At 39.8% G+C, this 14,667-nt stretch overlaps 1 protein-coding gene across 2 annotated transcripts in view; it reads left to right on the forward strand.

Annotated features, from left to right (window-relative positions):
* Positions 1-5,290: 5,290 nt before the first annotated feature.
* LOC578923 (sphingomyelin phosphodiesterase 4) overlaps positions 5,291-14,667 on the forward strand; it is a 29,253-nt gene continuing 19,876 nt past the window's right edge. For both annotated transcript variants that reach the window (XM_030992340.1, XM_030992342.1), the window contains exons 1-4: positions 5,291-5,416; positions 9,535-9,624; positions 12,602-12,817; positions 14,241-14,343. In XM_030992340.1, coding sequence (XP_030848200.1) covers positions 5,306-5,416; positions 9,535-9,624; positions 12,602-12,817; positions 14,241-14,343 — 520 coding nt within the window. In that variant the 5' untranslated portion in view covers positions 5,291-5,305. The remainder of the gene's footprint in view (positions 5,417-9,534; positions 9,625-12,601; positions 12,818-14,240; positions 14,344-14,667) is intronic.

Below are 14,667 nucleotides of genomic sequence, written 5' to 3' on the forward strand. Positions count from 1 at the left end.
GGGATATATCCCCCAATATTTCAGGTGGCGGGGATGGCCTGTACAATCATCCCCCCCCCAATAATTCACCATCAAAAAAAAAAAGAAAAACGAAGAGAAAAATCAATGAGAGCCCGATGAGAGTAGTAGTACTCGCAAGATGACCATCAATATACACATTTTGCTATCTCATTTTCATACAAAGTAAATGAGACAACCAGACGCGGATCCAGGATTTCTTAGGGGAGGGGGCCCAACTTTCTTTTTTTTTTTGCTCCCGAAAATTTGAAAATCGCGCCGGCCGAATAACGCTCAGTGGGGGGGGGGGGGGGGGGGGGGGGGGTACAGAGCACAATTATTATTATTATTATTTTTTTTTTTGCTCCCGAAAATTTGAAAAACGCGCCGGCCAAAAATTCGCTCAGTGGGGGGGGGGGGGGGGGGGGGGGGGGGGGGGGTAGTGAGCACATTTTTTTTGTTTTGATCCTCAAAAAAATTTCAATTTGCACCCCCCCCCCCCCCCCCCCCCTTGATCGCCAGGGGGGGGGGGGCCCAACCCCCAAAAAAGGTAAAAATCACGTGTTTTTACATTATTTTTTTCGCAAGGGGGGGGGGGGGCCCGGGCCCCCGGGGTCCCCCCCCTGGATCCGCCACTGGAGACAACCGTATATGTAACAAGAATAAATTGAATTCTCGCTTCATCAGGAATTGATGAATTTATTCAATTTGTTTAATCAATAGCATCATAGAAGTGCAGTGCGCCAAATGCAAAGCCGCTGCGTTAAAAAGCAACGAGCAAAATGTTAAGCGCGAAGCGCAAAGGTAGCAATCTGCAAGCACATCAAACAATTCTGGATAGTGTAAACATAGATAAACTCTGTGACGAATTCATGATGAGATCGGAGACAAGGAGAAAGATTTTCGGACATTAGTATGACTTATGAGATAGTTCACTACTTGCTAAAAATAACATCCAACCATGACTTATTTTCAATTTCATACAAGTGATTGATAAATGTTCGTGATATCACATGATTTTCAACAAAATTTGCGTTTCTCCAGTTCTGTTGCAAACTGACAACATTCCCAAATAGCCAGGAAGAGCATATATTTTGTATAGTCACTAATGGGCCTCATTAGTGGCTGATAACACTAACAGATAACATTAGTATACAAATCCTTTCCAGAAGCTATTGCGACAAGCACTGCCGGGAGATAACATGATACCCACCACTCAGGCTGTGCATGCAAAGATTTGCGAACGAACGTTCCATAAGTACATCATGTGGGGTAACGGAATTCAGACAAGGATTAATATAGAGAACAGTACAACGAATCGTCTTCTTTCTCTAATAATTTAGTGAAACGGCAAAATTTCCGCGCTTTGCGCGGGATGGGCGAAAATGATTTTAGACGTGGATTAATTTAAGAGTAATAATTAAAAGAAACGTCAAAGCTTCCGCGCTTTGCGCAGGAGGGGGAGAAACTGAATTTAGACAAGGACCCGATACAACGAATCGTCTTCCTTCTATAACAATTTAATGAAACGGTAAAGCTTCCGCACTTCGCGCGGGATGGGCGAACATGAATACAGACAAGGATTAATAGTAATAATTTACTGAACCGTCAAAGCTTCTGCGCTTTGCGCGTTAGGGGGAAAACTGAATTCAGACAAGGACACGATACAACGAATCGTCTCCTTTCTCTGTTAATTAAATGAAACGTGAAAGCTTCCGCGCTTTGCGCGGAATGTTGGGGGGGGGGGGGAACTGAATTCAGGCGAGGATTAAGAGTCGAGAATGGTACATCGAATCGTCTTCTTTCTTTAATAATCTAATGAAACGTCAGAGCTTCTGCGCTACGCGCGGATGAAGGGGAACTTGATTCAAACAAGGATTAAGAGTCGAGAACGGTCCAACGAATTCAGAGCACATTTTTTTTTTTGATCCTCAAAAAAATTTCAATTTCCACCCCCCCCCCTTGAGCGCCAGGGGGGGGGGCCCAACCCCCAAAAAGGTAAAAATCACGTGATTTTACATGATTTTTTTCTCAAGGGAGGGGGGGCCGGGCCCCCCGGGTCCCCCCCCCCCTGGATCCGCTACTGGAGACAACCGTATATGAGACAAGAATAAATTGAATTCTCGCTTCATCAGGAATTGATGAATTTATTCAATTTGTTTAATCAATAGCATCATAGAAATGCAGTGCGCCAAATGCAAAGCCGCTGCGTTAAAAAGCAACGAGCAAAATGTTAAGCGCGAAGCGCAAAGGTAGCAATCTGCAAGCACATCAAACAATTCTGGATAGTGTAAACATGGATAAACTCTGTGACGAATTCATGATGAGATCGGAGACAAGGAGAAAGATTTTCGGACATTAGTATGACTTATGAGATAGTTCACTACTTGCTAAAAATAACATCCAACCATGACTTATTTTCAATTTCATACAAGTGATTTATAAATGTTCGTGATATCACATGATTTTCAACAAAATTTGCGTTTCTCCAGTTCTGTTGCAAACTGACAACATTCCCAAATAGCCAGGAAGAGCATATATTTTGTATAGTCACTAATGGGCCTCATTAGTGGCTGAAAACACTAACAGATAACATTAGTATACAATTCCTTTCCAGAAGCTATTGCGACAAGCACTGCCGGGAGATAACATGATACCCACCACTCAGGCTGTGCATGCAAAGATTTGCGAACGAACGTTCCATAAGTACATCATGTGGGGTAACGGAATTCAGACAAGGATTAATATAGAGAACAGTACAACGAATCGTCTTCTTTCTCTAATAATTTAGTGAAACGGCAAAATTTCCGCGCTTTGCGCGGGAGGGGGCAACTGAATTCAAACTAGGATTAAGAGTTATAATTAAATGAAACGTCAAATTAGTACACGATACAACGAATCGTCTTCTTTTTCTAATAATTTAAGAAAATGTGAAAGCTTCCGCGCTACGCGCGGGATGGGCGAAAATGATTTCAGACGTGGATTAATTTAAGAGTAATAATTAAAAGAAACGTCAAAGCTTCCGCGCTTTGCGCAGGAGGGGGAGAAACTGAATTTAGACAAGGACCCGATACAACGAATCGTCTTCCTTCTATAACAATTTAATGAAACGTGAAAGCTTCCGCGCTTCGCGCGGGATAGGCGGAAATTAATTCTGACAAGGATTAAGAGTAATAATTTATTGAAATGCAAAGCTTCCGCGCGGGGAAACTGAATTCAGACAAGGACACGATACAACGAATCGTCTCCTTTCTCTGTTAATTAAATGGAAAGGTGAAAGCTTCCGCGCTTTGCGCGGAATGTGGGAGGGGGGGGGGGAAACTGAATTCAGGCGAGGATTAAGAGTCGAGAATGGTACATCGAATCGTCTTCTTTCTTTAATAATCTAATGAAACGTCAGAGCTTCTGCGCTACGCGCGGATGAAGGGGAACTTGATTCAAACAAGGATTAAGAGTCGAGAACGGTCCAACGAATTCAGAGCACATTTTTTTTTTTGATCCTCAAAAAAAAATCAATTTGCACCCCCCCCCCCCTTGAGCGCCAGGGGGGGGGGGCCCAACCCCCCCAAAAGGTAAAAATCACGTGATTTTACATGATTTTTTTCTCAAGGGGGGGGGGGGGCCCGTGCCCCCCGGGTCCCCCCCCCCTGGATCCGCCACTGGAGACAACCGTATATGAGACAAGAATAAATTGAATTCTCGCTTCATCAGGAATTGATGAATTTATTCAATTTGTTTAATCAATAGCATCATAGAAATGCAGTGCGCCAAATGCAAAGCCGCTGCGTTAAAAAGCAACGAGCAAAATGTTAAGCGCGAAGCGCAAAGGTAGCAATCTGCAAGCACATCAAACAATTCTGGATAGTGTAAACATAGATAAACTCTGTGACGAATTCATGATGAGATCGGAGACAAGGAGAAAGATTTTCGGACATTAGTATGACTTATGAGATAGTTCACTACTTGCTAAAAATAACATCCAACCATGACTTATTTTCAATTTCATACAAGTGATTTATAAATGTTCGTGATATCACATGATTTTCAACAAAATTTGCGTTTCTCCAGTTCTGTTGCAAACTGACAACATTCCCAAATAGCCAGGAAGAGCATATATTTTGTATAGTCACTAATGGGCCTCATTAGTGGCTGATAACACTAACAGATAACATTAGTATACAATTCCTTTCCAGAAGCTATTGCGACAAGCACTGCCGGGAGATAACATGATACCCACCACTCAGGCTGTGCATGCAAAGATTTGCGAACGAACGTTCCATACGTACATCATGTGGGGTAACAGAATTCAGACAAGGATTAATATAGAGAACAGTACAACGAATCGTCTTCTTTCTCTAATAATTTAGTGAAACGGCAAAATTTCCGCGCTTTGCGCGGGAGGGGGCAACTGAATTCAAACTAGGATTAAGAGTTATAATTAAATGAAACGTCAAATTAGTACACGATACAACGAATCGTCTCCTTTCTCTGTTAATTAAATGAAACGTGAAAGCTTCCGCGCTTTGCGCGGAATGTGGGGGGGGGGGGGGGGAACTGAATTCAGGCGAGGATTAAGAGTCGAGAATGGTACATCGAATCGTCTTCTTTCTTTAATAATCTAATGAAATGTCAGAGCTTCCGCGCTACGCGCGGATGAAGGGGAACTTGATTCAAACAAGGATTAAGAGTCGAGAACGGTCCAACGAATCGTCTTCTTTCTCTAATAATTTAATGAAACGTCAAAGCTTCCGCGCTTCGCGGGGGAGGGGGGAAACTGCCCCCTCCCTGCACCCTACCTCCTAGGGAGCGCGCTCTGTAAATGATTCGCGTGCCGCTCCCTACCGGCCCCCCCCCCCCCTTAAATGAAATCCTGGTTACGCCCTTGGGGAGGGGTGCAACCTGCCACACGCTTGACGCTTCTACCTCTTGGTTGCTTTGATCCATTGCCGAAAAATATCTTGGCACCTATCATCCCCCCCCCCAACCACGGATACAAATCGACACCCTTGTACATGAATATAAGTCACCGAACTGTTAATCACAAAGTTTGAGGTTTGAGTTCTCAACACATCATTATAGCCTATTAATGTCATGAGTTGGTAAGATATTAATCTAACGAATAATTATTTTCATTAATCTGTTGTAAAAGCGCATGCAGCACGGCTCGGATGAATATGTTGCACGTTACAATATGTCTGCATTATAATAGTCAGGCTGATGTCTCTAGCTCTGGGTCTAAACTGTTTAAACGGAGAAATAAATAATAATTAAAAGCTTTGTAGGCGCATACATGACGCGCGGTGTACGTATGCAGTTAAGACTATATTTTGAGAAAATGGCGGCATCCATGAGCTGGGACAGATTTCGACGCGGCGGCTCAACTTCCCCTGAACCTACTGAAAGATCAAGTTCTTTGACCGTAAGTTATATTGATTTGACATTGTATTGAAGTGTGTTCTTCTATGGATAAGCAAAGTGGGAAATTCATTGTGTTTGCTCTCTTTTGAGTTTTGACTATGCATGCAAGTGTACTATTATTACAAAAGTAGTTTCAGTGTTGTCCCACGTGTTAACATTGATGTGGTACGCATACTTGGTCGTAATGTAGTAGGGTAGCGCGCCCGGTATTCGGTCACTTATTAAAGGTACTATGTCCCTTTTTCAGCCAACCTCAAATGCTGTAGAACTTTGCAGGAATTATGAATATGTCATGTATGTCCTATCTGTGAAATTTAAACGTTAGCAGTAGGCTTGAGTCGGTACGGTCGATCACACCGGGACCCGACCGTTGCCGTCGGGTCCCGGTTTCGTTTTTTGAGAACCGACGCTCCGAAAAAAATAATGAAATATGTAAGAAATTGCAGTTTTGCACACCACTAAAATCAATCCAGCTTAAAACTTACGTATTCAATTGTTACCAATCATATTCTAGCTCATCCTGAATCAATCCGAACTGCTGATACAAATAGTGGTTGCAAAGCAGTTTGCCCCATGGGGTTGTTGTTGCCAGCTAGCTGCTAGCTATGGCCGGGTCTCTCGGCAGGATTAATAAATCAGGTTGAAAGAAACATTAATGTTTGAATAATAAAACGGCGTTCTAAAAAGTACTTCTTTACAACATACCGATCGAATAATTTTTAAAAGACAAAATAGATATTTTTTCTTTGATTTTGAAGACCGCATGCTTCTTTTAAAAGCTGAAAATTACTTGGTAATCACAAGAAGTTTCGATATGGATAGCTGTTGCAAGGCAAGTTCAGACTAGTCTCGGAAAAATGCGCAGTGCACCTCGTTAGCAGTAATGCGTGCCAGAACGAACCCAAACAAAGACGTGATCGTAACGAGAAAAAAATCATTAAAAACTACGAGAGCACAATTGGAAAGACAACTACTCAAAATTATCGTAAGCAGAAACATAACTTGGAGGAAGAATACAATAGTTGTCCAAGAAAAGCCACATAAATAGTGATATTTAAGGAGTTACTATAGGTACAATCATTATCGGAAGGGCCTAGCTGCTGCGATATCCGAATTACACGTGTTTAAATTGAACACGAGGCTAGAAACCAAATGAGGCCCTCTACGGTAAAAAGCAGTATAACAAAGGATTCGAGTATTTGCAGCAGCTAGGCCTCTTGCGATAAAAATGTACCCAGTTACTCCTCTATTATCACAATTTCTGTGGCATTTCTTGGGTGATTATTGAATTCTTTGTCCAAGTTATGTATCTGATTATGGTAATTTTGAGCAGTAGTTGTCTTTCCAATTGTGCTCTCGTAGTTTTTAATGATTTTTTTTCTCGTTACGATCACGTCTTTGTTTGGGTTCGTTCTAGCACACATTACAGCTAACGAGGCGCACTGCGCATTTTTCCGAGACTAGTCTGAACTTGCCTTGCAACAGCTATCCCCATCGAAACTTCTTGTGATTACCAAGTAATTTTCAGCTTTAAAAAAAAAGCATGCGATGTTTAGAATAAGAGATAAATATTTATTTTGTCTTTAAAATATTATATGATCGGTATTGTATAGAAGAATTTTTTAGAAAGCCGTTTTTATTATTCTAACATTCATATTTTTTGACCAGATTTATTCAACCTGCATAAATCAAAATGGCGGCTCGAATGTTTGCCTTCTATTTCTGCCCCAGTTTTTTACTTTTAGAGGCACGATAATGGCACTAAACATCGCCAATCATGGATGAAAATAATGTCAAATGGAAGAAAATACCGATCTGAGCCGAGGTATGCATGTGTTGATTTATTTGATTGAGAAAAAAGGTCCCTTTTAAGAGACATACTGATGATATGCGCTTTTTATAGAGGCAAGTGACAAATCCTGCGAGCTGATTTCGGGACGCCGGGTCCCGATCGGTGCAACGCCGTCGGGACCCGGTTTATGAAAATCCCGACATGACTCAGGCCTAGTTAGCAGTGTCCTCATATTCAAATTATGCAAGGAAACCCGTTAACTTGCTAGACTTAACTGTCAGACACTATTGAGTGACTGACTGGCTTTTTTTTCTTTTTTGGTAATAACATCCATGAAAAGAGTTTTAAAGGGTACATGAGCATTTGTCTACATCAATAACCCACTTCTTGTGATGGCCAAGATTAAACTGATTGAATCTTTGCGCAGCATAAAACGTATGACCATTCGGTACAATTGTCTGAAAATCAAGACTATTACTTTTGGGCTCTATAGCCCTAAAGTCGATTTGACAACTAATAGTCGTTATTTTCCCACTTGAAGACATTTTCAAGCCCCAACATTTTTAGGGAAGTTCTAAATTAGTATTATCTTTCAAATGCAGTTGGAATTTAACTTTTTCATTTTTTTGGCCTGCAAATGGGACATAGTACCTTTAAGGGGAAATCGCTAATTAATTTTTACCTCCTTTATTTGGCAATCTACCTATCAAAAGAAAGGAAAATTAATCCTCTAACAGGATTTTAAAGTCACTTAAAATATAGAACGATGAAGAGCAAAATATCTCGGAAAGAAGAAGGAGCAGTTTTCTGCCCAGAATTCGGTCATGCAGTTTGTTCGTGTCAACTCCATTGACAAGGGACGAAGCGTATTTGCACGCTATTTTCACACCATTGCGCGACAAAGCACTGAATGTCAATGCGTTAACCAAATACTGGAAGAGCGCTACCGCATGGCAAGGGTATTGTGTAAATACCTTTTGCACATCGGCGAGTGCGTCATTTGCAAATTTGCTGCGATGGAGTGAACACGGAAGCGATACTATATTCATACATACTAAATTCATTGCACCAGCACACGTAATTGTTTTAGAATAGACTTCTACATATGGCTATGCATGTTAGTGCAAGTGCTAACAGAACCTGGAACTGTAGAAAGTTGTGCGACACTGACCAATTTCGAGTTAAGTTGGAGATCTTTCCGAGGCCCAGTATACCTGATTTAATTTTGAGAGTTAAGATAAGTTGCTCACCTGCCTGATTTGTGCAAGTTTCGTGGCTCATAAATTATTTTTTAGTTTGTTACAGCTGTTGAAACGGCTGTCTGACCAAATACTGGTAATTGACCGATTACCGGGCGCGCTACCCTAGCACATAGCACACATAGCAGCATTACGTGCCTGGCTGTATATTAAAAAAAGGCAACACTGCACTTTACAGCAGCACATTAATGCACATTTTTTCAAAGCGTACTGTATGATACTTGCAAATGGGTTTCTAAACAATTTAATGAATCAACAACAAAGTCAATGGTAACAAATAAGTAACAAATGGAACTCACAAGTTTCTTTGTTGAAAATGTCCTCAGTTGTGATATTTGAGCATAGAGGCTAGCTCTACTTTTACTGGGGCAACCGTCTTCAGCTATGTTCTACCATTTTCTAATTTTTTTATGGTTTTTCAAAATGAAGGGAGACCTCAACGCCAGATAACATTCTTCTTCTTCTTCTATTTCTTATTCCTCGTTAAATGCTACTTCATACAATGAAGATTACGCACTGCAGTGTTGTGTGTGCCATGTCCAATATGTGTGTAGGCATCAATCCATGTACAGTGATGTGTCTATATTAAGAATATGCATGAAACATACTCGTATGTCAATAACTGAGTCTATCCCATCTTTGTATTACAAATGTATTTGATATAGCTCCTGTTCCTTGCAGTTTTCATGCAATCTATTGCGTGTTCAAGTTGCAGGTTAACTTTTAAAAGAGGTTGGACCAAAAATTTACAATTGAGATTTATTGATCCACAACTTGCAAGGTCCAATTCTATGTCAGTGAAAATCAGTTTTGGTCATGTGGTTTAATACAAGGGCCTGTATTTTATCCCAACTCTTAAAGTGACATGCTGTAGTACAAAAATACTGTGAGACCATTTGGGCTACATTTGTAATGTAAACTTTAGCTTATCTAGCCCTCAGATTCATGTTTGAATAACAGTTTGATTTCAGATTTTTATGCCTTTATTGTGGATATCTTCATGTAACTAGAACATTTCCATGCATCGCTGCAACCTTTTAAATTGATTATTATTATTTATTACTACAGGCCCAGGTAAAGTCATTGTGTGGCTTACACTACCCCCTGCGAACACGATGTTTTGAATTAGAAAGCCTCATCAGAAGATCCTCAAGCAAGGTATGAAGTAGAACAAATAAATTGTAAAAAAATGCATAAAAACATATTCATGTACATTTATCTATATAAATGTATATGTTTTTCTCAAAATGAAGGAGCGATTCCCTAAAGACAGATGGGAGATACCTTTATTGTCATTATGATAATCCTAGTTTGGATGTTGGCTGTACCTCAAATTCCAAAGTAAATGTGGATGACAATTTGTGTTTTCAAAATTATAACAAATTGACTCACATGCAAGTACCCTTGCAAACCTAGTCCCATCTACTCAGATAGGAGTAGATGGGACAATATACACATGAAATGATCAAAAACCTGGTCCAAAGTTTTAGGATAGTATTGGTTATATTTGGAATATGAGGATATTCCAGAAGCAGTCCTTTTCATGAGACATTCATTTTATACTATCTTTTTCTCAATTCAAAGTTTATTCAACACTCTTCATAAAAACATTTAAAACATACAAATACAGAATATAGTTATCAGGCCTGATAAAAACCCGATTTAAATCGGTTTTCCGATTTTTTATATTTTTCCCGATTTTTTCCCGATTTTTTTTTTCATCCCGATTTAAAAAAAAAAAAAAAAAATCCAGATTTTTTTTTTTTTTTTTTTTTACCAGATTTTTTTTCTTCTTCGCTATTAATTTTATCCTGATTTTCCTGATTTCCACCTTATTTTCTCTGTTCTACCCTATTTTTTTCCCAAATTTCCCTATTTTTTCCCAATTTTCTCACTCGAAAGGGGGGAATGTTGTTAGATGCCATTTTTTCCCCGCGAATCCTCTTCTTTTTTTTTTACTCAAAGGGGGGCGTGGTTGAGGGGAAAACAAAAACCTATTTTTTTTTTAATGCTCACTATCACCCCTGAGTTATAAAAAAAACAAGAAAGTGATAACAAATACAATGGCAATTTATAAGAGCATTTGGGAAAGGCAGAAAGGAGGGATTCCTTATATAAAAGCCTACCCCTAAAAACACACATACAGGAAAACGAGAACAAAAGAACATACTAAAACTTACTATCATGCACGATCAGAGTAAAAAAAAGTGTCAAAATTTACTGTGATATTCTTTCACACAAATGAAATTTGGAATATGCAGATATCCAAAAGCAGTCCTTTTCACAAGATATTTAATTTGTACTGTGATATTCTTTCACTGTAAACATCTTTCTGTTCCAATTCTACCCCCCCTCTCTCCCTCTCTCCCTCTCTCTCTCTCTCTCTCTCTCTCTGAGATTCTTCCGCACTCTCCATGCAGGTTCTTCACAGCATATATCCTTTTTTATGGGACATTTGATTTTTACTGTGATATTCTTCCACATGAATAAAAAGAATGTGAAAACTCCTTGACTATTTGTCACTTTTCTCAGAACTTGACATCTTCTTCAAAGGGATCATTGGGTATCTTTGCCTTAGATTCTAAACAAAATGCTGGCTTTAGTTCATGCTGCAATCATAATTATAAACCTTTAGGTCTGTCAGAAATCCCATGACTTTTACAAGCAGATCGCCTGTCTGATTATCAAGACATTTATGATTGGAAATCAAAATTTAATTTTTTCGATTTCCTAATGGTTTACATACCTGCCAACCCTTCCGAATAATCCAGAATATTCTGTTTTTCTGGATTTTTAGGACCCCAAATCCGGAATATTCTGTTTTTTCAAAATTTCATTTTTTTCATTTTTATGCCTCCGCCACCGAAGGTGGTGCCGGAGGCATCATGTTTTCGGGTTGTCCGTCCGTACGTCCGTACGTACGTCCGTCCCGTTTGACCGTTATCACAATATCTCAAGAACCATTTAAGATTTAAACTTAAGACTTGGGAATAGTATTTATCACCATAGGAAGACGATCTGATTAGATTTTGGAGTACGTAGGTCAAAGGTCACAGGTCACAGAGGTCAACTTATGAAATTCCTTGTATTGAGTTTGTTAGCGCGATATCTCAAGAACCATTTGAGATTTAAACTTCAAACTTAAGGATAGTATGTATCACCATAGGAAGACGATCTGATTAGATTTTGGAGCACGTATGTCAAAGGTCAAGGGTCACAGAGGTCAACGTATGAAATTCCATACATTGAGATTGTTATCATGATATCTCAAGAACCACTGGAGATTTAAACTTCAAACTTAGTGATAGTGTGTATCACTATAGGAAAACAATCTGATTACATTTTGGAGCACGTAGGTCAAAGGTCAAGGGTCATAGAGGTCAACTTATGAAATTCCATACATTGAGATTGTTATCATGATATCTCAAGAACCACTGGAGATGTAAAAACTTCAAACTTAAGGATAGTATGTATCACCATAGGAAGACGATCTGATTAGATTTTGGAGCACGTAGGTCAAAGGTCAAGGGTCACAGAGGTCAACTTATGAAATTCCATACATTGAGATTGTTATCATAATATCTCAAGAACCACTGGAGATTTAAACTTCAAACTTAATGATAGTGTGTATCACCATAGGAAGACAATCTGATTAGATTTTGGAGCACGTAGGTCAAAGGTCAAGGGTCACAGAGGTCAACTTATGAAATTCCATACATTGAGATTGTTATCATGATATCTCAAGAACCACTGGAGATTTAAACTCCAAACTTGTTTAAATTGCTATATGGCGGAGGCATCATTTTCGACTGGGCGCAGTCAAAATTCCATCTAGTTTTTTTTGTGGTGTTGCTTGAGCCCAATTAAGCTTGTTTTATCATATGCCTCGATGTGAGAGTTCACGTATTGCGTGCGTTGAAGGGCTGCATGATTGAGCAGCGAATTTGTATTCGCTTTTTTGCACAGATTTACCGCGTATTGCCAGTTACACTGCCTTTTTTTTAAAGGCTTCAATAATACACCATATCACAGGCAGGGATAACACGTAGTACCATGCATCTCAGATTTAACATTGCTAAACGATGCCTTTAACAATTCTATTTTGTTCTGGATTTTCTTCTCCATCTCCTTCCAGGATCTTAACAGCATATACCCTCTGTTCCTGGACCTTGTGTTTGGTTTGAACGGCCATCCCGGATGGGGTCTCAACACCCTGAACAGCCTGTATGCCAAGGATGACTCCAAGCACCTACAGGACTTCATGTCGCCCAGCGGCCCGGTCTTCCTCATGGTCTACAAGCTCCAGAGTGATCACTACCTCAGATATGAGTTCCCTGTCGATAAACTTTCCGTAAGCATACGGTCGGACATGACTTGAAAAACTGCCGGGAAAAAAAGCCACAGCAAAATAGTGAAAAGATTTGACAATGAAATGCCTGTAATCAAGCTGGGTGAAAAAAGCCCCTAAGGTAGCTAATTTTGTGCACAAAAAGATGTCTTCCGTATGCAAGATGCTTTACTGTTGAAAAAAAAAAATTCGTAATTTTAACACATAGAGGTCGGGTCACATTGGTAATAAAAGAAGCTGGTGAATACATGTATTATCTTGATCAGGCTTTATTATATTACCTAAGCGTTCTGTCATATATATTGTATACAAACTTTTAATTCATGGTCATCACACACCTCTGCATTTCACTCGGCTACCTAGACCGACTTCAGTTATAACATACCGAAATGTCAAGCACACAATGCTGATGTCATTTTTCTTTTTAAAGGTAATACAAAGTTTTGAAAATTGGCTGGATAGTGATTCTTTATAATTGTGATATATTTGGATGCCCCTGTGGATGTATTATAAGCAATGCAAAATTAAGCCACTAAAACACTTCTGCTTTCGAGAAAAATTGAATATCAAATAGCGCCTATGGCCATACAATGGCAGCTGCGACCATAAAAATCTCAAAATATGCAGTTGTGATATATATTTTTCAAACGAGAACAGCCGATCGGTCGATTTTAGTCAAGAAACATTGCTTTATAGCTAAATTAATATCTTGACCTTGAGAGGGAGCTATACAACATAAATAGTCTTATCATTTACAATTTCATCACTTTAGACATCACAACTGCGACAACGATCACTGAATAGTGTAGGATTGCATATGCTTCCAATATGTTCATTTGAACCGAATTCATGAACCTTTACCAAAACTTTGTATTACCTTAAAGGCGGTTTATTACATCATGTGTGAACAAAGCTATCGTTATGATTTTGTCCACCTTTCCTGGCAGATGGAATGAAGGTTGATTGCAGTCTGGCGAATGTTAGGGGGTTTGGAGGACCCAAATATCCAAAGAGAATTTTGAAATGTATGTTGTCATGACTTTTAAAGCCCGTCTGTACTAGTTCGGCCAGGGGGGATTAGACTACCCAACGTGGTCACTGACAGGTGGCTATCTCATCAACTCAGCTCTCAATTAACATAAGAAAAAGAGGACCATGGGGGATCAATGAGTACTGCTTAGGCATTGTTTTCTATAAAGAGGGAGCAAGTAGCTACAAGTAGTACGGTGGGGCTTTAAAGCTTGTGATATTGTTATTTCTAATTCATGAATTGGTATTGTGATTTGTTTTGAAGTGCTTTAATGGTAACTTTCTCTCTCTCCCTCTCTCTCCCTCTCCCTCTCTCTCCCTCCTTCCTCCCCTCCCTCCCTCCCTCCCTCTCTCTGTCTCTCTGTCTCTCTCTCTGTCTCTGTCTCTCTCTCTGTAGGCCCCCACACGAGCATCCTTGGCCTCTGGGATCGTGCCTCTGTTCTACCAAGGAAAGCTGAACTACCAGTCTCATGGAAGGGCGCCCTCTGTAGTCATGCTTAGTATCCTTTGATATCAGTAGAAAGAGCGCAGTCTCTGATTATTTCCTAGAATTAAGAACAAAAGGTCCACATCCTCAATTGGCAAAACATGAAGACGCATTTGCCACTCCATACCCGGGATAGAGAATAGGAGAACTAGAAGAGGCAGAAGCATATAGAATTAAGATCAAAAGGTCCACATCCTCACACAGCTGGCAAGACATAAATATATATTTGGCTATTTGCACTCCATACCTGGGAGAGAAAATAAAGGGGTACTAGAAGATGAAGAAGCAAATAAAACGAAACAGAAAATGCTGATGCTTGTGCAGGAATTACAACTAT

This window comes from Strongylocentrotus purpuratus, unplaced genomic scaffold, assembly GCF_000002235.5.
Source record: "Strongylocentrotus purpuratus isolate Spur 01 unplaced genomic scaffold, Spur_5.0 spur5_scaffold_2, whole genome shotgun sequence".
NCBI classification, from domain to species: Eukaryota; Metazoa; Echinodermata; class Echinoidea; order Camarodonta; family Strongylocentrotidae; genus Strongylocentrotus; species Strongylocentrotus purpuratus.